The sequence below is a fragment of the Anser anser genome (assembly GCF_964211835.1).
Source record: "Anser anser genome assembly, chromosome: 19".
NCBI classification, from domain to species: domain Eukaryota; kingdom Metazoa; phylum Chordata; class Aves; order Anseriformes; family Anatidae; genus Anser; species Anser anser.
The window spans coordinates 10,911,826-10,936,796 of record NC_139740.1 but is presented as its reverse complement, the minus strand read 5'-3'; the positions used below and the strand labels follow the sequence as shown (position 1 = coordinate 10,936,796).

Sequence of the window (24,971 nt, the reverse complement as noted above, 5' to 3'; positions counted from 1 at the left end):
GATCTCATCTAGCTGAGAAACTCAGGAGAGCAGGAATGAGGCTGAATGGAGAGCACCCGATCAGGCCCAGGAGAGAAGACAACTGCCTGAGCAAGGAAAGAAACTCAAGAGGCACAAACCAAGAGGACAAGCCAAAAATAAGGAAGAAAGGGCAGAGGCTTATAAAGCAAGCCCAGGTGAGCTCTGTCCTGTGCTACTACATTAACTCAGTGGAAAGCAGGATTAGATCAGTTTGGGTCCCTTCCCCTGCAAGTCAGCGTTTAACAGCATCCCTGGGTACACGCCTGTAAAGAGTCAAGTTAGGATTACTGAGACACTCTTGTGTTAGCAGCAAACTATGGTTACACACACACATGGCAGGACACCCTGTGTTAAACACCAGTTACTGTTGAACACTAACGATCATGGAAAATTAGAAACACAGAATTAATTTGGTACATGGAGTCACAAAGCAGATCAGCAGCGCCCATATCTTCAGATACCTAGACAAACAAAAGGCTAAAGCAACATACCACAACATAGCACAATATGGGGAAAGTATTTGTTTCAACTCCAGCACATAAAGGGCAGTAACACAGAAGATCCTAAGTTTGTGGGGATGCCAATAAAGCGATCCTTTCTGGAGATGGACAACCCAATGTTTTCACTTTGACACACAACACAGAAGTTCCATGGGTGTTCACAGAACACACCAAAAGAAGCCTGGGCTGAGACTGTCTAAGCCACTTAGAGGCTCTGGAGATCTATCACCCTTATATTTTAAAAGGATATCAAGTATCTAAATCCTTCAAGCATCCTCAGCCTCCTTCTGGAGGGATCAGTCAAATAAAGGCTTTTTCCGCCCTGGTCCTTTTACAAATGCCTCAAAACAGAGCTGTCATGAGGCAAAACCACCACTCACTTGTCACCAGGCAGGAATAGGCCACCAAGCACACCGTCCTTCTCCTCAATCCGACACACGTCAGAGGCCTCTGAGCTCTGGGCACTCTCGATGGCACTGTCCATGTCAGACTCATGGTGAACCTCTTGCTGTGCTAGCGTCATCGTGTCGTCATCAGGAAAGAGCTCTGACTCACTGTAGGCACCTTCGCTGTCCAGGTAGGCACAGTCCTGGATTTCACCACCCTGGAAAAGAAGAATTGGGAGGCAATTCAGATCATCCCCCAAGGCAGCTAAGAGGATACAGGGGAAGCAGTAACCCACCCTCTGGATGCCCTAATAAGCATGAGTGGTACTAAAGCCATAAAACAAAAAGCTTGACATGCTTTTCAAAGGCCAGATCCTGCAAGCCCCTAGGGCAGCTTGCACCTTCCACATAGGAGCTTGATCACTGCCCCTGACCTGCTGTCTCTTCCACAGGAGAGATGCAAGACCCAGTTATAACATGCAGTCAGTTTGGGCCTAATTTACTGTCAAAATGCAATCAGAGTAATAAATATCCCCAAAGGATTTTTAATCTGTGAAGAAGCATCCTTTGTAAGAAGCTTACCGCAGGACCAACTCTCAGTTACTTCACACTTCATGTATGATCAATTAAACAAAAGCAACCCAGATAAGTGTAACACCTTACTCTGTCTCACGGGTGAGCAAAAATCTGTATTTTGGAGGGGGTGGGAAGTCGGCAGGTGTTAAAACATTGCCACCACCAACCAAGACTTACCAGGAATCAAAGGCACGAGAGAGTGGCAGGAGGGAGACAGGCAGAGTTAAGGAAAAGCCCCAAAAGCCTCAAAAAGCACAAAGCCATCTGTTCCCTCTTCCTGGAACCAGTCTTAATTAAGTACTAGCTAAAGTAAGACGTCATCCTTATTGCTGCAACACTTCCCTGTTGCTGCTCGTCCCCTCCCTCCCCCTCTTGCCCCATGAACATTCACAATAGTCAGGACAAGCTGCTTTGTGTTTTCTTGTCCTTGAAGGACAAACAAAAAATTCTTAATTGAGAAAATGAAGCCTAACATTTTACTCCGTCCTTTGTCTGATATGTGACAGCACAGTACTGCTTTGGCAGTTCCCATCCAGTGAGACACAAGTTGCTCAGGGCTCGGCAGCGACGCACGCAAATGCTCTGACTCGGAGCCCCGCTCAAAAGCTCACCTGCTCGCTCCACAGGCAGCTTTACCGCTGAACTACTGCCAGCAAGTTAAGGCTTAGTTCACTGGCACAAGTAACGAAGCATTTCATTCACAGAAACAGTTTGTATTTAGGTCCAACTGTCCTCCTGCCCTGCTCCTTCCAAGAAATCCCAGGGCAGCGACAGCCTGGCACCGCCGACAGCACCAGCTGCCCTCCTGGCAAGCATGTTTGCTGGGATGCTGTTACAGAGGTGCTGCTGGCAGTGCCATGGCTTCAGGCAGTTCCCCGCAGCCTCTGGGCACTCCTATGCTAGTGCCATGGGGGATTAAATCCCCTGTTACAGCACTTGTGGTGCTCTACACCAGTGACACCAATTTTTCTTGGTCGTTTTTCCACCTCAGCACAGTAGGAATCATCCAGAGGCTGCAGGATTTTGAGATCTGCAACATCTGGAAACGCAGGTCTCGTTTTCCATGTTTTCCTGAAATATTTTTATGACTGTGAAAATTCCTAGCACACTGATGATTAAGAAATTCCAGAGCATCCCCACTTGCTCAAGCCTAATTAACTAATGAACATCTGAGCAGCCAAAAGGACAGCTTTACCTGCAGTGTTTGGATCTCCAGACAGGCACCCAGAGCAAATATCTGGATGTTTTTCTAGCTGACTTCTCAACAGGTCTTTCAGGTACACAGGTAACACCAGTGAGACACTTCAGCATTGTACAGGGATGTGCCCACTTACACACGCCTTCCCCCCCTTTTCAGTGTCAGCCTTAGTAAGCTTGAAACATTTCCTCGGTACCATTCCAAGACATGTCCGAAAGGTTTTACTTTTGGTCTATCCACATGGTATTTCCTGAAGCCTCACTGCCTCATGCAGTCAAATTTCCAGCTCTGAGCCAGCACCACACCTTCGGCGTGGGCACGAGCCCTCCTCCGCAGGGAGCTGGCAGCTTGGCTGGCGACTGCCCTGCTCCTGCTGCAGCCCCGGGCTCTTCAGCACATCTTCTGACCCGCACCTCGCACCCTCAGAAGAAGGGGCGATCACAATTGTTCTTTGCAAAGTGCCTGGGGATCTACAAACAGCACGAGCAGTAAGACCTTTTTAATAGGTATTGGAAAAGTAAAGATTGTTAAGAGCAATTGAGATGTTTCAGCAGTATCCAGGAGAGTTTATTTACTCTAACATTTCCCTTAAGTGTTCTGCTTTGTGCTAAGCCCCAGAGGCACAGAGCTCCCATTTCTCTTTAAAAAATTAATGCAATTAAGCCCTGACTGCCATTATGGAATTGCACCAGCTGGTAAAGATCTGATCCAAGATGGGCAGAGAGGCACGGAGCACACAGGGGATCCCTGAAGTACGGGTTTGCAAATCAAGGGAGGAGAGAAAGAAAGGACTCCTGCACAGCCCTCCCTCCCCATCAGCACATCTTTTCTGGAGTCTTTACAGCAGACAGATCTCACTGGTATTAAACAAATTAACACAAGAAAGTAAAGGTCAAAAAGAGCACGAAAGACTCCGTTCTTGCTCCCTGTAGGTAACACCACGTTACTAATAATAACATCCTAGATGCTCTTTAAAAAAAAGAGCATTAGCAATTAAACGTGCAGTGTCATCCATAAAGACTGAAGGCTCACTTTTCTTCTCTGTCACTTTCTGCCAACCCAGCCATCACGTATTTACTGGTGTTAGAGCTCTGATCCATAGCTACAGCACAGATCACACTGTACCCATGCCGGTTAGTACCATGCTTTCTTTTTCAAAGCCTAATCATTCTGCTCCTAAACACTTCCAAGCTCCGTGGAAAAAAAAAAAAAGAAACGAGCTCTTTGAGGCAGTGACCCATCTAAGCCCGAACATCTGCTCTACAACCACTGAAACACCTCGCTGCCTGCCTCAGAAGCCCTTCTGGAAGCTGGCCCTCCTAGTATCTCCTCCTAGTACTGTCCCTCTCCGAGTACCTGGCAGCCGCAGCACTGAGCCCCCCCGCCTGGGCACACACCCAGCCCTTCCAAAGCGAGCAGCATGACAAAACGCAGCCCTGCCAGGGAGGCTCAGCTCCTGGTGATTCACATCTAGGTGCTCGAGGTCCTTGCTTCAGCAAGCCGTGCACAATGCAGACCAGATACAGCCACTGCGGGGCTGAAGCCTGCGTGATCATTTTCTGTGGGTACGATCTGTGTGCTCAGCTGTTAAGCAGTAGTAGATCAAGGCGTTATTACCACCAGTAATAACGCGGTGTTTCCAGGCACGAGGATCTCTCCGATGTGCACAGAAATCCTGTAGAGCAGGGGACGTGGGCAGCACCACCAAGGCTCGCTCGGTGAAACCAGCTTTAAGCACAGCTGTCCCCGTTACACAGGTACCCAGCCACACGAAGTTTTCCTTCTGTGGCCTAAATAACCAGAAGAATAGAACCAGCAGAAGAATAACCTTTGAAGCAAGTACAACAGGTTGAGAAAGCCTCTAGTACGAGAAGTCAGAACCGGGGCATGTCACTACCAACAATACACCGGCATCCACACTTTGCTGACTAAGGCTGCAAGACATTTATTTAAAGGGGCAATTGTTCAGCGATCACAGGTTCTCACAGCACCTAGTTTCAATGCTGCCATCTAGCACAAGCTGTTTACAGACCACACCTAAGGGAACGAAACTCCTCCTTTAAAAAAAAAAAAAAAAAAGAGGCGCCGAATGCACCACTTATGGTCTCAATTTACTCCTTCATGGGTAGGTACCTCCAGGACTTCATGTCCCAAATTAGAGCTTGGCAAGACCCAACATTATTCAGGTAGCCTTAAAAGAGCTGGCGTGAACCTAAGCAGTATGTTAAAGATTAGGAGACACTTCTGTCCTGAGTCACTTGTTCTCAGTGCACATGCATAAACTGAAACCAATGCGAGAAAGCAGATCTGACGCCCTGAATATGAATCACTGTGCTTCTCGTTCTACTGGGCAGCTCCCTTCTTCCTTGGCTGAGTCAAAAGAGATGAAATTGTTGCGCTTATTATCTTGAAATATTCACATTAAAAAAATAAAGTTAAAACAGCACCAACACAACAACGCTGTGGGTAGCACTAAAGCAGCAAGTCCTTTGCACTTGAACTGGATGCTCAAGATGTCTCCAAGTGCTCCACAGGCAGCACGTCAGGCACTCGTACAGCAACTGCTGAATATTCAGCAACAGTTTGCTCTATAGAAGCACCTGCTGCCCAAAGATCTGAGGCCACTTCACAGCAACTAATGAATTCCCATCCTCGAGAGAGGCAATTGTGTGGCCGCATTGAAGCCAGATGATTAAGCACAGCCTGCCTTCGCGCAGCCACCCCGACCAGAAGCAGGAGCCAGAAGCTGGCGATTCCCGTGGGCTGCTCTGGTCCTCATGGGGCAGGAAAGCAGCGCCAGCACCAGGTGGGTAGGGGAACGCATCTCTGCCTTGCCCTGCAGTGGCCTGGCCGGGCTTTCCCACGTTGGAAACAATCCCTGGAATACGCACACAAAGCAGCTAAAAGTAACTGGGCTGGCAGACAGGCTACACGGCATGCCTACGTCAGTACATGCATGCTGAAGAGCGATCCTAGTTAAAATTCACTCCCACCACAGCCAAATCACCAGCACCTCTGACACTTTGACAGACTATCCCTTAGGCCATTCCAGAGCCAGCAGGGAAGATGAGATGATCCAAGTCTCCCCCCCCAAGACGATTCAATTGCCAGGAGCCAGAACCACCACAAACACCACCAGAAACAAGAAGTGCCTTGTACGCTTCCCTTGCCAGGACCATGCCCTTCCCCTACACCCTTTGGACAATCCGAATTGATTAGCCATGGGACAGATGCAAGCCTGGAGTCCCCGCACCCTCCTCTTCCAGCTTCTTCCCAGCACAAGTGCAGGAAAAGTCCCCCACCACAGCTGGAAGGGAAGAGGCACCACGTGGAAGTGTGCCAGGCTTGGTGGGCTCAGAGAAAACACTACTTACTGTCACACATCCACCACGGAGAAAATCCCAGGCACTCACCTTTATGTAAGCAGCCACTGCGTTGGGAGCGTTCGTCTAATTACCGGGTAATGAAGAAGGCCGTGAGGCGTTTCTCACCAACAATCTAGAAAAACACCACTCCCATACAAATGGTTGCGTATTTACACTACGTTGGCTATAACTGAAGCACAGGTTCCTCCCCCAGCGTATTTCCTTTTCAGCGCTCGGGCAGAGGCTGGGAGGTGCCGACACATCCCTCGATCTGACTGGGAAAAGGACAAACTACGTAAGAGGAAAATGCAGAAGCGCTACGCGAGACCATGCTGCTGCGTCGGTGTCCCCGAGGAAGCTGCCGGCTCTCGCCCACGTGGCTGTGGCTAAGCACAAGGCTCGGGGCTGCCCCACACCTCCTGCTGCAGCATGGAAAGAGCTGCACGTTTCCGCAAATAGCTGGGGGTTTAACACCTCTCAGAGGGTTCAGCATCAGCGTGCAGAGGATGACTGTTCTACTACGCTGTTCAAGTAAGAAGCTACACCAGGGCCACCCATCAGTTTGTTCGTTGCAATAGCTCCATCCAGCTGTTTAGTTACTCCAGTCTGATATTTGAAGCCCCATTTAAGGCAAAACTTCACACGCTCCTGCTGTGGGCACTGGAAGGAATTTCTAGGGGCAAATTTGTTCTCGAGATCTAAATCTAGGAGGATTTCAGGACAGCATCCTGGAAAGCTGTGCCCAGACTGGGGCAAGCTGTGACTGTGCTGCAGTGTGCTGCCAGCCTCTGCTCTGTGTGTAAGGTGACGTTTGGATCTCGTACAGCTGTGCAACTCAAGGACAGCAGGGTTGGACTGCACGCCCGAGCTCTGGGCTGTTGACACTGAACCACACGGGCAGGGGGCAGAGGCTGGGAAGGGCTGCTTTGTGCGCTGGGTAGGAAGCCCATGCTGAGGAGAGGAGAGGGGCAGCGTGCGGCTGGAGCCAGGCTGGGAGGAGGCAGGGCTGTTTACACTCCGCTACCTGTCACATTAATTGGCCGTAATGGACGTGCCAGCCCTCATCATCATGCACAGGGTCTAGATCCAAGCGCTCCTTTTCACAGGTCATCGCTAATGCTCTGGAAGTCTTAACATTAAATGCTCAAACTTCAGCAGACAGATGATTTGATCCTCCAAAGAAACCAATAAAAAGAAAGGCTCTTTCCCAGTACTTTGAAGCTGCATCCCATCGCTCCCTGGGCTGCTTCTCTCTGCTGGGCTATCAGAGGCTCATCAGTACTCTCTGCAGGCTCAAAGCAGGGAGCATCCCTTTGCAGAAGAAAACATCCCAGCCTGCAGCGTTAGGAGCACAAGTACAATCCCTCCACCTTCAGCATGGATGGGGCCAGCACATCAGCTGCAGAGTTCAGAGAAAAAAACCCACCAAACCATTTGGCACCTTGCTCCAATACTCATCAGGGTTCTTTTAGCTCCGGGCTGCAAGGCAGCTTTCATTCTCTTTCACATACCTAAAAATGCAGAAGTGTGAAGTGGCACCATGCTGATATGCTGGTCGCTGTCACAAATGTCACTAGAAAACTCCTAAGGTAACCACTCCAGTAAGAGCAGGGATGAGACCTAATCACCCGAAGAAGTCCCTGGTAACATCTCCAGTATGAAACGCTGTCTGTGCAAGCTGCTAACCCCTTCTGCCTGGTGCCACGGCCTCTCCAACAGAGCTACCTGCTGGGACAGCCCACAGCAGAAGCCCCCCTTAAATCCCCAGCCTGGGGGCAGGGTGCCCAGGGACAAGGGCAGCTCCGTGCCGACAGGAGCTGGGGTGCTGCAGCCCCTGGTTTGAGAAACGCTGCTCTACACCTCCAGAAACGGCTCATGGCATTTGCCTAAAAAGCTCTGCATAGCAGGTAATACGCGTGACATAATTAGCCCTCTTGAGAAACCTCCACCTTGAGATGAGACAGCTCAGTTTGTGAAGGCAGCACAGCAGTAACCGGGAAGGAGCACACAACACTCTTCTGAGGGACCATTTCTGGGACTGATGCTCAGGCCTGCCCTGCAGCCATGGTGCCAGTGAAGCCAGCACCAGGACACTGCCAGCAGTGCCATTTACCATCAACGTTGGCATGGACAGTTGGTGACAAAATTAGAGGCCACCAAGCCCTGGGCACCACGTGGCAAACCGCAGGGCAGTGTCACAATGCGTGCGCAGGCACCACAGAGCTGCAGCTCACAGCTAGTAGGCAGTCGGGGTCAGAGGCGAGCTCAGATTGGGCCATTCTGAAGCAATTCTAGAAGTGAACACATCTCTGCATCACAGAGCTGGAAGCTGCTTGCAAAGAAGTGTCTTTAGCCTAAGTATTTGCTTTGCAGTTCAGCTCCTTAATAACCGAGTCTGTGAGTTACAGGATGCTCCTTGCAAGTAGTTGTTTTCTGCTCAGGAGGCAGCCGAGCTCACACAGTACTTGTTTTCCTTGACAAGCCTCAAGGTCACCCAGTTGGGTAGATGGTAAATAGCAAAAAACTTGCATCATACTTGCCTGCAGGTGCTGCAGGCACACGGGTAAGGCACTCCGGGAGCAGACCTGGTGCTGCTGTACACCACTGCTGGGTGAGGAGGAGGGAAAAAGCCCTCCAGGAGCCACATTAGGCACAGCACGAAGGACGGGAGGAAGCACACTGTCCCAGGCACTGACAACTCCACCTATCTTTAAGCTTATACAGAAGCCCCGGTCAAAATCCCTTTCCCCAAAGAATTTGGAAACTACACTGTTTGCATTTCTTTGCTATACTGCTGCAAGTCTGGCCTCCAGGAAACCCAGGGAAATAAAGCCATTGGAAGATAAACAACGAAATCAGGATTTTTGCCTCACAAATCATATTTTTGCCTTCCCACCCAGCTGGGTTAGGTTACACTGCAGTCTATAGTGAGGAGGAATGGGAGCGATTTCAGGTCCCAAGGGGTGGAGAAACATCCCAAGCTCCCACAGCACAGTAAGAAATCCAGCCATGCTTGCTAATGAGTAGTTTATGTTGGCAAACAGAGGGAAAGCATTAAGGATGTGGCTTTGCTCTAGCTTATATGGAAACACTTCCCAGAGCCCATTGGTCAGTCTGAATACAGACGAGCCCAGAAACTAGCTTACTCCGTGTTTAAGAAATACCAGAGAAGCTCTGAAGAGCTCTCCTTTCTGAGGAGGAAGAGCTCCAGGACCTTGGCTGCTCTTCAACTGGTGGCTGAGCAAACCATGGGTTAGGGAGTCTTTGTTGCAGGAAGAACTGGAAGTGCAGCCTTTATGCAGCAAAGCTTGCAAGTACTGAACTTGAAAAATGTTCAGTCCCCCCTCTGTATATAAAAGGGTTTTTTTTTTTTTTTAATAAAAGACAGACTCACCTGCTCTTTTGTTTTCTTATAATGAAGTGAGTTATCTTTATTTGTAGATGGGCTTCACTTTATTGTTTTTTGAAGTCTGCCAAGCACATCACAGTGCTTGAAACATGACAAACACAAGTTAATATCGCAGTGATCATAAACTCTGGCACGTCCAGCAGGCTGTGTTTTTTCACTTATATGGTAAAATACAGAAAAGCACGGCTTATTGTAGAGTTTGCAGCTATGCATAGGCAGGAGATGTTTCTACTCTTGAGCTGCACAGACCAAGCAGACAGGAACCAAGAAGAAATAATCGCTAACAACATTAGTTTGCACACTGAAAACAAGATCCAAAGCAGAGCCGTGGTGAAAGACTCCCTGCTACTAACCAGCGCTAGGAGCTGCAACATTGTGCCCCAAACACCGTGTTAGGCTGTCAGGAAGCACTTAAAGAGCCTGTCTCACGTTCAGAGCAGCCACCAACCTAAATGACTATGGGAACAACAACAGGAATTAGATTATTATTATGCTACACTTCAGAATTTAAGGGGTCAGCTGCCGAAACACAGCAAGCCCTTGAGAACATTAGAGCCGGGATAGCAGATAACTCAGCAGCAACCCGTGATTACGCTTTAGAACCACTTCAAATATTTCACTAGACACTGTATTCACAGGACCCAAAAAGTTAGCTCAAGGTGTGCTCCCACACACGCAACCAGACTGGTTAATCAGTAACTGAAGCAAAGCTATCCCATTCCCCTTGCTGTTTTGGCACGGGGAGCGCTTTGCTTTGCAGCCTCTGCACATGGCCGAGAGCCCCGGCACGGCAACTGCTGCTGAGAAGCATCTGCACGTCAGGTGCCTTCTTGGAGACTTGCTGCCATTTGCAGCAGTTCTGCTAGCGACAAAGTTGAAAGAAGCCTGTTCAAAGAGGGTTTTAAACTGCTTAAAGGCTGCCATGTCTAGCATGGGAACAGCTCAAGCTCCTCAGTTTGAACAGCCACAGCCCCCTTCACCCATCGTGAGCAATATTCCACACTACTGGACGTCTCTGGGGGTGACACTGTGCTCTTCCACCCACACCTGAAAACCGCAGGGCCACAGGCAGAAAGCCCCTCGCATTGCCAACAAGATCCCACTTCATCCTGGAGCCGTGCTGAGGACCAAGGAACAATCAGGGGAGGGTGATCCACCACCAGCAGCAGCAAGCAACCCCACACTGTCACCATCTGACAGAAGAAAGCCCGTTTTTAACAGGAGCAGCTACAATAATATATCAAAAGGGATTGAAAGCACCACAGATTCTGCTGGTATAAGGGCTTGAACCCAGGTACCACAAAGCCCACATTCGGGGCACCAATCTCAACTTATTTCAGAGCATTCCCTCATCCGTCCTGCCTCCTTAACATCAGCCAAATAACAGGAGTTTTTTTCCAGAGAGACTGTTGTTTTGGCCCCCAAATGCCCCTAACCGTGTAAACCTGCCGGAACAGACGAAGATCACTGCTGTTATCAGAGCAGCAACACAGAGCTGCCACCCCAGGACTGTCACACAGCACCTCCTGCCCCAGGACGGACGCCACAGGTGGCTTCCTCACAGGACAGAACGTCGCGACATCCCGTCGCTGTCTCGGAGGATGCACCCAAGGACCAAGACCTAATGGCACCTCCTACGCTCCCGCCACCCAGAGCTCCAGAGGAAGGTCTCTGCCGTGAAATGCTCTCTTACCCTGCCAAGTGCGTGCAGCGCAGGCCCCGAACCACCGTGGGTGGAAGGCAGGAGCAGCCCGGGCGCTGCACGGGGGCTGCAGGCGGTGCGGGCAGTGAGGGCAGGCCGCCGTGCCGGGCAGCCGCTCGCCGCTGGCGCTGGCTGTGCCGGCGGCACCCTGGAGCCAGCACAAGGCGCTCACAACCACGGCTCGGCGCGGAGAGCATTCAGCAGCGGTAACGAGACCCAAGCACACCGCCGGCAGGAACCGGCCGGGCACCGGGAGCCGCCCGGGACGGCGCAGGGCCCCTCCAGCAAGGCCACCCACGGGCTCACCACCATTCCCCACGGCTCGGCAGCGAGCCCCGTCCCCGTGCAACCGATAAAAAAAAGGCCGGGGCGGCGGTACCGGCCCCAGGGCCGGGCAGAGGGCACGGATGCTGCCAGCCCCGGGCACGGTGCAAAGCCCCCGGGCACGGAGCCGGCCGCTGCGGCCCGCCCTGCCGCCGCAGCCCCGGTGGGGGCTCCCGGTGTGCCCGGCGGCACCGAGCCCCCCGCCGCCGCCTTACCGGCTCCGCTCGGCTCCGTTCCGCCCCGCTCCGCTCCGCGCCGCCGCCGCCCGCACCTGGCCCGGCAGCTCCAGCCCGGCCCCGCCCCGCCGAGGGGCGGCCCCGCGGGCGGCCCCGCCCCGCCGTTGCTGGGCGACCCGGGGGGTCCGGCGGCGCCGCTCGGTACCGGGGCCCCGCAGGCCCCGGGCCTGGTCCCCTCACGCTGCGGGCCTGGTGGGGCGGCTGCCCCGGCGCTGGGTGACCCGGCGGCCTTGGCCAAAGGCGTGCCCCATACTGCAGCGCCCCAGCTCCCGCTGCCTTCAGCACAGCCCCTACCGGCCCGTTGTAGGGCTCCGTTCTCCCGCTCACGCCATGCTCTCTGGCCCTTGTGCCCATGAAGCGGTCACAGGAACGCGTCCCGTTGTCTGACTCAGTTCGTCCCAGGGTGCCATGTCCCCACAGGGCTTGCTTCTCCAGGCCCAGGACAGTGTCCCGGGCAGTGGCATGGACTCAGGGTGTGCTTCCAGCATAAGCTGCCTGGTTCCCTCGCTTCAGACAACCCCGGGATGATAAAACACAGGCAGCTTCCCCCGTGATGTTGGTGCTACTCAGAAGCATCCTCAGAACTGCAAAGCAAACCAGGTCCCGTGAGGAGGTGCCATTTGTTTGTCCCTGACTTTATCCCTTCAGTTATGAGACAAAGAAGCAAACCAAAAAGGCTGAGAACGCTCACACAGACTTCGTTCTTTGAAATTTGCTTCACTTCTGACAAGTTGTGTAACTTCCTTTTTCACCACACCTCACAAGAATCGTGTGCCCTGCGCTGCCTGTCAACACGGACCTGTTTCTGGGGGTTTGCAGCAGAGGCCTCACAGCCAGAAGGGGGGGGGATGCAAATAAACATTTTCTGCAAAACCTCGGTCAAGGAGCCAGGCTTCAGCCACACTGAGTGTCACAGCTGCCACCAGAGCACGATGCGCAACAGAAGCCCATCCTGCTGAGCCAGCAGACAGACAAACACCTCTCCCGACCAGGAGCAGCACTGGGACAAGACAGCGTCTCCTGCCCCTATCCTGCTGCCACTTTCCAAAACCTGTTTTTAAGGTTAATTTTGGGTGTTTCAAGACAGTCACACGGAGCTGCTGGGGGTGCACTTTGTCAACAGTGCTTAAACAGGGACACTTGAATGCTCAAATCTTTTGGGTTTTACTGTGCAGCATCTGCAAGACAGGAGGCTTGCCAGAGAGGAGAGGTTGCCGGCAGCAGAGAATGAGGAAACAAGAAGCAGTGGGTAGCGGGTACCTGCCTGCCCCACACAGCTATCTCCAGCTTCGCATCTCTTGTCCCAGGCACTGCCGGAGCCTGTCCTCATTTTCATCACACCCAGTGATTTCTAAATGTAAAATATTGTTTAAAAATAAAAAATAAGAAAAAAAGGAAGGGAAAAGAAAGCGTGTGGGACCCAGCAGGACTCCCAGCAGCTGCAGTGTGGCTCTGAAGCCTGAATTACATTACCAACAGCACCACGGCTCCAGGCAGCACGTTCCGTGCCACTGCCCACGAAACAAGAGGCTTGCAGTGGAGCAGAATCAAGCCCTTCGAGCTCGTGTTCCCAGCGAGCCTGCTCACCAGGAGGGCAAAGAATCAGGTCTGTGCAAACGGCTCAATACAACTCCACAGCACTTGCCATGATCCAAGTGTGCACAGAAGAGCAAGACCCTTATTGAGGAACTGCACCAAGTGCTGCGCATTTTGCTGGGAATCGGTCAGTACAGCTGTTAAATGCCTGTCTCCTGATTGTCTGCAAAGCCCAACGCCTGGATTACAAAGCCCTGTCTTTAAGCACACAGTATTACAAAATAACTCTGGAGAACTTGAAGGGCGCGTTGTTCTTCACAATGGCTTTTTTCTGAGTGACATTTAAAAGAAACAGCAATTGTATTCTGATTTCACAGCCATTTATGCAGCTTACCTGGTTTAACTGAGTTAGTCCTGGTGAGGAATGATGATGTAACAGGGATCAAAAAGTCTTCCCAGCCCTCTTTCTACTTGCTGATTTAACTTAATGGGAAAGCCGTTATTATAAGACAGAGCTGGGGACCCTATCACTGCTTACTAAATAGGACACTTCTAAAATCTGTCTCCTCTCAGCATTCAATCTGAAAGAGGTGGTTGTATGGCAAGGATTCACTGCTGAATAAATAACAAACATAAATAAAACAACCACATGCACAGTACATTTTTAATGGTTTCCCAACAGATGTAAGAAGTGTTTGAACTGTTGCACTGATCAGGCAGCATCACAGCCCACGGGGAAATGGTTCCGGATACTTACAAAATATTTAGTGAACACAGCTATATTTTCAATAACTTGTGATGAGCAAAATGTGAAATAAATATTTAACAGGTAAAGAAGCAACAGTGGAAACTACTATTATAATAGAGATGTTGAGAATATGAGTACAAATGTTTGGTACATACACCAACCAAAAACATTACTGTGCATGTTGGGCAGGGCTTTGGCATTTATCACACTGTAATAATTGAGAAGGCATAAATGTCTCATTGATTAAGTGTTCCTCGGTAAAGGTCCTAGGAAATGTGCAGTTTTTAGATAATCACTTCTTATTAAGAAATGACTGTATAAAAACTTTATTAAGTAGGTGCTTGCGGAAGCATGCAGAGGAAATTTGGGCAAAATATTAATCTTCCGGGGATTAGAGGAAGATTGCTAAATAACTAAGTGCCTAAATCACACGCAGTGCTGATCCCAATAGCACTGAACGCCAGGGTGCCTGCCGAAATGTGTGTCTTCTGGCCAGGAAATGCAGAGAAGGGCACGCTGCTGAAAGGGTTTACAGCAAGGCAACCTGCTGATCTTGTACAAAGCATTGCACTTTCTTTTGGAGCTGTTTGGAACAAAGGCTGGCACCTCCTCTGCTGTTCCAGAGGCAGAATCCTTCCTCTGAATCTCAGTAACGCATCGCTCATAAGCTAGTCGCCCTAATGACAAGAAACTGGAGCTGAAATGTGAAGAACAGAGACTAATTAATAATGAAGATAATGAGATCACCAGAACGTATAGACCAAACCCGCATCTTAATTATCTCATGAAAACTGGCAACTCCAATCACACTTCAAGGGCCTTTCATCATGCTCCCTGTGACGAATATTGCTGGATATTTTGCACAGACACTTCTGTAAAAATACCTTTTGTGTGTGCTTTTCCCCTGCAATAACATCCAGCCAAGTTACTACTGCAGATAAGTGCTCTGCTTGAAAATGAGATATTGCAGGCTAGTAATTACAGTTGGTCTGATCTTCATCTCATCTACTAATCTGATTTTGGAGTGCCTCCTTTGAAGCAAATGCAATGAGACTGGTGTGAATTACTGCAGTATTATAATGAATCCCATTTATTATGGCAGAGCAAACCAGGAACACTCCCTAATTAAGCCAATCTCTGCAGAAACACAGGGAGCACACAGTCCCTGCCCCAAAGATCTTACAGTCAGAACACGCAAAGGCAGACTTCAAGACAGAGAGGAGAGGATGGAGTGAGTGCAGAAGGAACCTTCTCCTCACTGCAGTTTGTTCCCGTGACTTTTTTAGAGGGGAAGTCCGGAGGTTAAGATAAGATGTGGAGTAAAAGTGTGGAGCTGCTGAGTGAAGACTGTAGGAAGGGGAAGCAGGAGGTTGCACAGACAGCACAGAGTCTTTTCAGAGCTCTCTGCCGTTCCTTCCCTGCCCTCCCCACCCCTGCATCCCTGGCCAAGGCAAGGAGGCCAGTTCCACACTCCAGCAGCATGGGAACATTGCTCTGGGTGGAGCAGGCTCATCTCACCCCCACTCCCAAAAATCAACCCCCCAAGCGTCTGCAGAGAGGCTTACTTTAGTAAGGAAGCAGCTCTTTAGACTACACCATAGGTTAGACCACGGGGGGCTGCTCTCCCTGTGATCCCCGTTAACATTAATCGGAGCAGAGTGCTTGCTTGTGTGCTATGCTCACCAATATGGCAGGCAGCTGGGCAGATCAAACAGCACGGGTCAAGCAAAGGGCTCACAACAAAAGGTCTCTGCGCGGAGGAGAGCGCTGAAGGCAGGTTGGGGCCAGCTGAGGGCCCATTAGCATCAATTCCTTGGGCCTACAACAAAGTTGGACCTAACTACTGCACGCAATTATAGTATAAAGACATTTCAGGGGACTTATCCATCGCTCTCTCTAGAGATGAGCTGCTTGCAACCTTTTTGACACTGGTAGGTAACATTTTCTTTGCTTAATGAGGCTGTACTGGGGCAGATTCTCTGCATTTCTCCGAAATCCTGAGGGACTTAAGTCAAGAAGTGCAAATCCAGAGGCCAGATAATGGAACAGCTCATACAGCCCCCTCCAAAAAGGGGGCTCAATTTTTGCTCATCACTGCAGCTGTACCATTAGGTTTTTCATATTGAGCTCTGAAGGCATCTCATAACAGCAGCTGTTAATCCACATTAGAGCACCTTTGTCAAAAGCATTACAAAAAATATGCCAGGCACGCAATCTGTTCTATTCAGCCTTTGTTGAAATGCCCAATAATAATAAAATAAAACAACAAGTTATGAGAGCAAATTCAACAGAAAAATATGTACCCTATACTTTAGAAATGGGCCAGGAGAACTGTGCAGAATGAAGGCATGGACACGGGCACCTCGCAGATGACAGCACAGCAGGCAGCAAGCAAAGTCTGAGTGTCCCCTTAACTACTGCAGGGCTTAAACCAAGGTGGAGCCAAGCAGCTCCATGCTGCACCAAAAAGACGTAAACACATTTACTCAGCTGTCTGTGCTGTGGCAAATTAACTCTGTTCCTCTGAGGCCAGAGTGACCGCAGACTTCATTGGCTCTTTTACCCGCGCAAGCAAGTGGCCAGGAGCGAGGCCAGCCTGGAAAAATGGCCGGGACTGCAGGATCTGACAGCCCCCTTGATGGATGTGATGCTCTGCTGGATTGTGCTGCTCTGTAAAAAGGCAGGCTGCTGGCTGGAAAACACACCTTTTGATAATTTCAGCTCTGAGCATGTTTTAGTGACATGTTTTTTGGCTTTTAGTCCCTACTCTGTATAATATAACCACTTAGAAGAAGAAAAGAAAATAAAAAGAATCAGCTGGCCAGGACAGGAATAATTCATGCTTGCCAGCGGCTACTATTTCTCACGTGGCACATGGCTAACAGCAAGGTTGCAGAACAGAGCATCCTAAAGCAATGAAAAACCCATACTGAGCTCATGGGTGCCACTTCAGTCCCACTGCTTGTGTGTGTTGCTGCATCTCTTTAATCACACGACCACGTGCTATTTCCCATTGCTCTGCATTTGTTCAGGACACAGGCTGGATGGTGCTCAATTTATCAGCAAGTATTCAATATCTGCCTTAGTCTCTCTGATCAAAGTGCAGCTTCATGTCTTATTTACGGCTACTACTAACAGCTTGCTCTGCACACACAACTATTTATTTCCCCCCAAGCTTTCCTGTGGTGTTCATCACTTTGACATCTGAGTGCTTTGCAAAGATTAATTCATCTTCATAAAGCCTCTTCAAAACGAGAGAAGATGGTATTCCCATTTTGTAGATCAGGAGCTGTTGCGCAGACAGATTGAGGTCACGCATATCTACTCATGATAGGTCCTGATATGAAATGTCTCAGATCTAATCTTCTTTAGATGTCTTCAAATATAATGCCAAAACAAAAAGCTTCTGATTGTATGTTGAAACAGAGCTCTGACTGTCTTCTTAGGAAGCCTGGTAGTACAAGAATGGGAGAGGCTTAGGAACTGTAAATGCTGGTCACCAGAAATAAGGATGAAAGCTTTCTGAACACTGGTCTCGGGAATACTGAAGAACAATACAAATAACCCAAGTGAATATAAAAGACTTTATGGGTCTTCAGTGAAGCAGCAGAATATACCTTGAAAAACCATACACAGAGGAATTTTTCACTGCAGTTTATAACACAGGACCAAATCCTGAGAGCACAGATAGCTTAAGGTAAGAGGAACTGCAGTTTCTCTGCGTTTCTTGGGGCCTGGCCAAGCCAGGACAAATGCCGAGCGCTTTGTAGTGCAGAAGACCACCCTGGGAAGCACGGCTTTTGTTTTATTAGTGTGTTAAAAGCATCTGTGGATCAAATGTGCCAGTATCACTTTACACCACGAAAATGCTGCCCAGGGGACTCTCAAGACTCATCTTTTCAAACGCTGATACCTTTGTCACTTTTAATAGAAGGCAGCTACAAAAACAAAGTGGACCATGTGGTCTCAATGAAGCGGAGACCATGGCAATCAATAACAGAAACAATCTGCACTTCCTTGCTGGGAGAATTTGCTATTAGCAACAACATCTATAAAACAAGACATCACTCAAGACCTCCCTTCAATTTTTCTTGGGACAATGAGCCCACTGTGCCCAATGCACATCTGCGCTTATGGAGATTTTCAAATCCAGGACAGTGTTTAGACTGATAACACGACCGTGCAACATATGATGATGATGGATTGGAACTCGTGGGATGCTTGACCCTCCCTCTTTTATCCCCAGCTGGGCATTTTGCTGACTTAAAAGAAAATTTCTATGACAAAAATGATGATTTTTTTTTTAATGCAACAGACATTATTTTCTGGTGTACTTCCTGGTTTTTCTCACAGGCCACCAAACACCCACCTGGGTCAGCACCTTGGTCTGTCTAATACAAGCTCCTCTCTCTGGCCCTGGTTATTAGCAGATGGATGGGGAAAGTGAACAGCTAGGGAAGAATGACACATAGGGAGGGAAGCGACAGGGAAACAAGAAGAAGCCTTTTTAATGCTATCCCTAAAAGACACCGAACTGTGCCACAGCAAATGCCTTTTAGTTGAGACTTCTGATACATCTCAGGCCCCCAGGCTGCATACAACTTAGATCAGTTAAATTTTATGTGGAACGTTATAGCTGAGGCCATTAACCTTCTCCGTCTTATCTCTCAGGTGCCATCTCCGTGCAGCAGCACGTAGGAACCGGGGCTCCATGCACAAGGAGGGCTGCGAGCTGCCTTCCAGCAGGGGAAGCATACCCACCAGGAGCAAGGCGGCCCTGGCTCAGCCCCCGGCGCTCTCCATCAACACTGAGCAGGAAGTTACTTGACAGGGGGACGAGAATGTTATAGAAATGCAGGAGCTGAACAGTTTGCTGTGTTGGGCCGTTTTCACGAGATTAAGCTGACACGGACCTGCTGGCATCAGGAGCTCAGGGACTCTGCTGCCTGCAGAGATCTGTAACCTGCAGCCCGGCGCTGAGCGCGGCAGCAACATGCCAGCTGAGCTCCCACCTTCCACTGTCACCCGTGGCTGTGTGGTGACAGCACAGTGCGACAGCCCTGACGTCCCAGCCCCCTGCCATCTCGAGGTCACCGCAGATGAGGGACAGGAACCAGTCCATTTCCCACTACTCTGCCCTGCCGCGACGCTGTGGTACTCGGCTGCATGCCTCATCTTCCACTTCTCGGCAGATTCCCAGCGCTTTGCTTCACAAAATAAGGAACCAGATGTTTTCAGTTCCTTCTGTCTGGGAGATGCTGCAACATTTGTGAGCAGAGGAGCGGGCCTGTCATGTTAAGCATGCTTCAGTAATTCATGTTAATAAAATCGGCTCAAAGTTACGGCTGCTGCAAACTTGTATTTATATCCTGGTTCAGGATCACTTGTGGTTTTAGGATCTTGGGTCATAGAGGAACTCAGGAATGGGCTCAACCACACTTAATTCTATTCAGAAACAGAATTTTCATTCTTGGATATGGCAAAAAAATAACGACCACCAAAATATTAACATATGAATGGAAAAAACCATTGCTTTTTGTCAGTAATGCCTACAAAGCATTTCAGGGGCTTGGTTGGGTCCAATCTCAGTAAGCAACATACAGATTTTAATTTAAAACGCCCACATGGATAGTCTTATCAGCTGAATTGTATTCTAACCTGGATGACCCACTACAGACATCAAAACCATCCAATTTCCAGCCTGGGCTATCCCGAGCACATTGCTCTACCTCTGTGGTTTGCGGTTCCTATTCACCACCCATTTGCATTCTTACTGAAATCCAGCAAGCCAGTTACTTCATCAGCTCTGCATCGTTGCAGGAACATACAGGAAGTCAATTTTCTGCAGCACCAGAGAATGACAACTCAATACTCCCCATGACATTTCATTCTGGTGAATTTTAATCTCATAGTAAGAATTTTTGTTTCCCTAAGAGACCAGAGCTGCTAGCCACTGCTGTTTTGTTTTTTTCTTCTCAACTCACATATGCATAGCAAGGAGAGGAACAGTAGCAAGAGACAAAGAAAACAAGATTTTTGCCATGGTGAAGACTGTGCTTTTGAAAACAAAAATGGCCTTCCACAACCTCCAGGGAGAAAACAACAGAGAATAAAGAAAATACAGACAGAAATCTTTTCTTATCAAACCTTGCAACCAGAGTCATGCCCTCTTCCTCCAAGCCACACTTGCTCAATTGTCAGATCCTTTTCTCAGTATTTTATTATTTATTTTTATATTCTAAGATGAGCCAAGGCCTGGCCCAAATGCGAGGCTCCTTGAGGGCACAGTGCTGTACCGCGATGAGCCAGCAGCATGAAAACCAGGAGCTAAGTCAATACAGTTCAGTGAACAGGGGGAGAGAGAGCAGAAAAAGGGATTCAGTTAGAAATGCAGCATCTACAGACAAAATTGTTTTTCCTCGCTCTCCTAGCTGCTTTGCCTTGCCCTAGACAAACTCCAGTATTTTGCTAACTGTTGCACCAAGATTTGGAAGCTAAAGCCTTCTTAAGGTGTTGCCCAGGTGAATGGAACTAACAGGACTTGCCTTGCTGTCCTGGCATTTCACACCAAAGGTTAGAAAACTCTGGTTAGAAAACTCTGCCTTGATACTGCAGCAAACTGCTCTACAAGCACCATGCCGAACTGGCTACCTAATACGGAGATGAGAAAGCAACAGAGGTTTTTCTTGTACAGTCCTTTCATGTTCTGCCCTTTGCTCTGGCTCAGCCGAGAGGCACAGCCTCTCTCGGGACACAAAGATCCCAGCCCACAAGACATAAAAACATTTCTGTGCACGGATTGCCTCCTCACAATAACCTCATTATCACAGCTGTCAGTCAACAGGACAAGCCAGCCACTAGCATGGGAACTACTGATAAGAGATGCTCACCCTCAAACGCGTTCGCTGCCCGCAACAACACAAGGGATGGCAGCTTTAAGGCAGCAACAGGCTGCTCGCAGCTGGAGCGCGAGTCTGGGTCCTGTCTCCTCACTGCCGCAGCCGGGACGGGGCAGAGGACGAGGTTTCCTTCAGCCCTGCGCCATGCTAGCTTGGCTGCAGTGTGTAGCCCCTTTGGTTCTGCACCAAACTGTCACTCGTACGGACGTAATTGTTTAATAGCCAGATCCACACCCTGTCATTCAGATTTACGTCCCACAACAGTGATGTCTTGTGATCAGAACGCAAAATCTAAGGGCTGTTTTCCTTACAGATCTCCCAGTGCAGAGATCTTGCATCCACTCGCAGTCCCCCGTTACAAGTGGCTGTCCAAAACCCGAGTATTATTAATCACTCACTTCCTATGCGGCCTCTCTGTGTTTTATGCAAGCCTTTGACTTCCCGATGAAGGGTGGTTATATCCCTAATCACGCTGATGTAAAGCTGCATTCATCACTCATATTCAGTTCCACCTCAGTACTCCTCAGCCTCTGTTCAAGACAAGGAGAATTTGGCCCCGATTTACTGACCTGAACCATGAAGTGATTTTTAAAAGTTTCAGAACTTTTTTTTATAATTTTAAAATCAGCTGAAACATCTTTCCCAAGGCAGTGATGTTCAGAAACCTACCGAATGCCCTGAACATTCAGTGCCTGAATCAGAAACTGTAACAGATGGACTCAGAGGGCTTCTTTAATATTGGCTATTAATAAGTGCACATGTTCACAATGACAAATGCAATTTATTTTTAGTCTCTACCGGGATATTAGCCTGCTCTTCCTCAACGCTTTTTGTCAAACTCCCTGCTTTGAGACGAAAGCACTGAGGCGAGAGCTCCTCCAGCTACGCAGCCAGCCAGCCCCGAGCTCTGCCCAGCAGCCCTGCAGGGTCCGACCAGCTAACGTGTGGCTGCCCGACCCCCTTGCTTTATTCCTCCCCCAGCATACAACCATATTCTTATAACTTAGGATTGTTTAATGACTGCAGCTTAGTTAACTCAGAATTACTTGTAGCGTAAGTTACCTCAGCATTAGGCCTCGCTACTGAAACGACTGCATTAACTCATGATTCCGTGAGGTAGGAAAGCCTGGCTCTGTAGATATAAAAACACCATGAATCCAAATGGCTTTATGAAAGTCAATTCTTCAGCAGTTACTTTCCAGAGAAAAAACTGGGAACCTGTGGCCATGTACGACCCATCGGCAGCACCGTGCAGAGGCCGTCATCTCCCTCTGCCGTGCCTTTCCCTCCCAGCTCCATCCCAACACCAACACCTCCGAAAGCCCACGAGGAACGACCTTGCTGTGAACCTTGGCAGCAAGAAATGCAAATATTTTGAATCTGATTCTTGTGGCCATTTCACTAAGTTACACGCGCAGTCTTAACAGTTCCCAGAAGAACACTGTGGTAAATATAAACTGCGATAACAGTTTGACAAATGTCAGCTGACGTAAAATGGACCTATTGTTTGTGTTTAATTAGAAGCAGTCAGGATTTCATGTCTGTACTTTGTGGTTTCTTCTGGGATCTTTGCTTTACTTTCTGTATATCACAAGTTCATTCCAAGAAGAGATCATTTTTAGACTGAGAGCACCAGAAAGAATGTGGGGAGACCTGGGGTTATTGCACTTGCAGCTCAGAAGAAACAGGACCGTGCCTTTGAAGCCAGGCTTCGTTACTTTGCTAACATACCGACCTGGGATTTTCTGCAAGCAGCAGGTTATCAGCCACAGAAACGTGCTAATTCTGTTACAGGCTGGATGGCACCTTTTGCTTGACAAGGTTTTTCTGGGGGGTTTAGTTGGGTTTTCTTTGCCTTTAGACAGGGCATGGTGATTTACCCAGTCAGTCACCCCTGGGGCTGCGATGAAGTACCTAGCTGGGATGGATGCTGCGTGAGACTAAAATTACTCAGGAAATATTTTTGTCATGCGCCTGGCTTCGCTCCTTCCTCCTCCCTGGGCAATGGGCAGCTACTGGGAGAGAGCATTTCATGTGATTAATTTTCTGCTATGGCAGAGAGGATGCGTTTCCTTCTACATCTGTGTTTTTGTTCACTGGTGCTCAGACAAATGACTAAGCCGTGGGCAGTGAGCGGAGCGACAGCGGCGCTCTGGCTCCCGAGCACAGCACAGCCGTTACTTGCGAGGGCGGCTGACTGGACCGATTGTCTTTCCTTCCTAAGCGCCATTAGCATTTTATCATTAAATCATGGCTAACATCACAATAAAGTACATCGCAGAGCTCCTCAGCTGAAACCAATTTTTTATCCGCTGCTTCTGGGAAAAGCAATGGTTCTTTGACATGCACATTTGCTAAAGCAAGCTGCCCACCAGGTCCAGGCACCCTGCGATACAGCAGCGAGCACCAGCACTTCTGCCAAAGCCTGCTCTAAAATCTACCGACAGCAGTAGCAAACCTTCCTTTGACTTGTACGTAAAGTCTCTGTGGTATAAACCCCGCCTGTAAAGTCACAGTGGGAAAGTGCCCTTCAGTCCAGAGACAACACCCCCCCTCCATCCTTTGCAGAGCTGGCTCGGGGGATGCTCAGCACAGCCCTACCGTCTCTTTTCCACACCTTTTCAGTTCTCCCACGCTTTAACTGCTTCTACTTTACATTTGGATGACCAAAGCTCAAAAGGAAAAAAAAAAAGAAGAGAGTTCAAAGGCTTTGTCAAATCATGGTGTAACACTAGGCAGTTCCCCCATGGCAATCACACATCTTACAGCTAGACAAAAGGAAAATGAAGGAAGTAATCACAGTGTCCATACAGGACCACTGCTGTTAATTATCCCTGCTGAGGGGAACCCACCCTCTGCTCCCACCCTGGTGGCTCAGCCCAGGGCAGGCAGAGGCTGTGCTGACAGCCCAGGGATGGATCAGCGTGATCAGTCTATCTGATGTCTGGCATTGCTCAAGATTGGCTTCAGCTGACTGAGCGCAGACATTTAATGCCACTTTGAAGCCTGAAGATAACCAAAGCATTCACGCAGATGGGGCACAGCCCCTCCAGGAGAGCGAGGCCACGCAGCAGCGCCGTGCAGCTGCTGGTACAGGCATGCAGAGGACAGAGGCTACAGGTGAGAAGAGACAGCACCGTGTCAAGATGTGAACATCAATTTGTCTTTGCAGTTAGCTGGGCTTATTAGGGTGGCTGTGTAGCTGAAGCTACACACCCCAGTCAGAGCCATCACCCTTTTTAATATCCTGCACATACTCTGAGCTGTTTCACCCATTCTCCTCTCAGTCACTTCTGGAAGGTGCAACTGAAGTGGAGTAGCAACAGCTGAGTTTCTCCACCTGAAACTCGGAGGAACACACAAGAACGAGACCCAGGGGACACTCCGTTCAGGCTGCAAGCACTGCTGTCACCCGGGAACACCCCCACAGCTACACAGGCTCCTCTTCAGCCAGTTATTGGATTACAACTTCGGGCTTTTATGCTGTGTGAGATCCGAATGAGCCTGCTTAATCAGCTGGTGAGGTGACACTTCCTCCTGTAAAGACCTGAGAGGTACTTCCCTGGCAGTACGCCTTTCCCCTGGGAGGTCAGGCTGGATCCCTGACTTCTGAAGTGCTGTTGGCAGTGGGAAGATGAAGCAATAGAAAATAAATAAATAAATAAAAACAAAACAAAACATCAGGACAGTTGTTATTTTCATCTAAACTTGACAGGACATCCTGCCTGAAAAGGAGGTCTCGAGGAGCTCCTGCAGGCTGGCCCGCTTCAATCCCTGACAGCAGGAGGCTGAGCCTTGGGAACCTTGGGAACCTTGGCTCCCTCCGAATTCGCACTAGGTTTAATTGCTTGAGGTGATTGAGGAGTGACAAGTGATTCTTAGAAGAGGTGGCGCAACATGCCTCAGACACAGAGTTAAGCAAAAATGCACCAAAAGAGAGACATTACGTACTATTCCAGGAAGCACACTGAATTACCTGCCATGCAAGACTTCATGGGACAGGAGTGGTGCTCAGATCTGGGACATCCTAACTGCACGGACTGAGTCTCCCCGGCCCGATTCTTATCTCCT

At 49.3% G+C, this 24,971-nt stretch overlaps 1 protein-coding gene across 7 annotated transcripts in view; it reads right to left on the bottom strand.

Moving 5' to 3' along the window:
* The window catches only part of RAB11FIP4 (RAB11 family interacting protein 4), a 118,366-nt gene that overhangs the window by 13,794 nt on the left and 79,601 nt on the right, over nt 1-24,971 (bottom strand). For 3 of the 7 annotated variants that reach the window (XM_083805383.1, XM_083805385.1, XM_083805386.1), the window contains one exon: nt 902-1,125. In XM_083805383.1, coding sequence (XP_083661509.1) covers nt 902-1,125 — 224 coding nt within the window. Of the gene's footprint in view, nt 1-901; nt 1,126-6,094; nt 6,248-11,148; nt 11,622-11,696; nt 11,856-24,971 lie in introns of those variants that run through there. The other 4 variants (XM_083805382.1, XM_083805384.1, XM_083805388.1 and 1 more) reach the window with 3 other exon arrangements.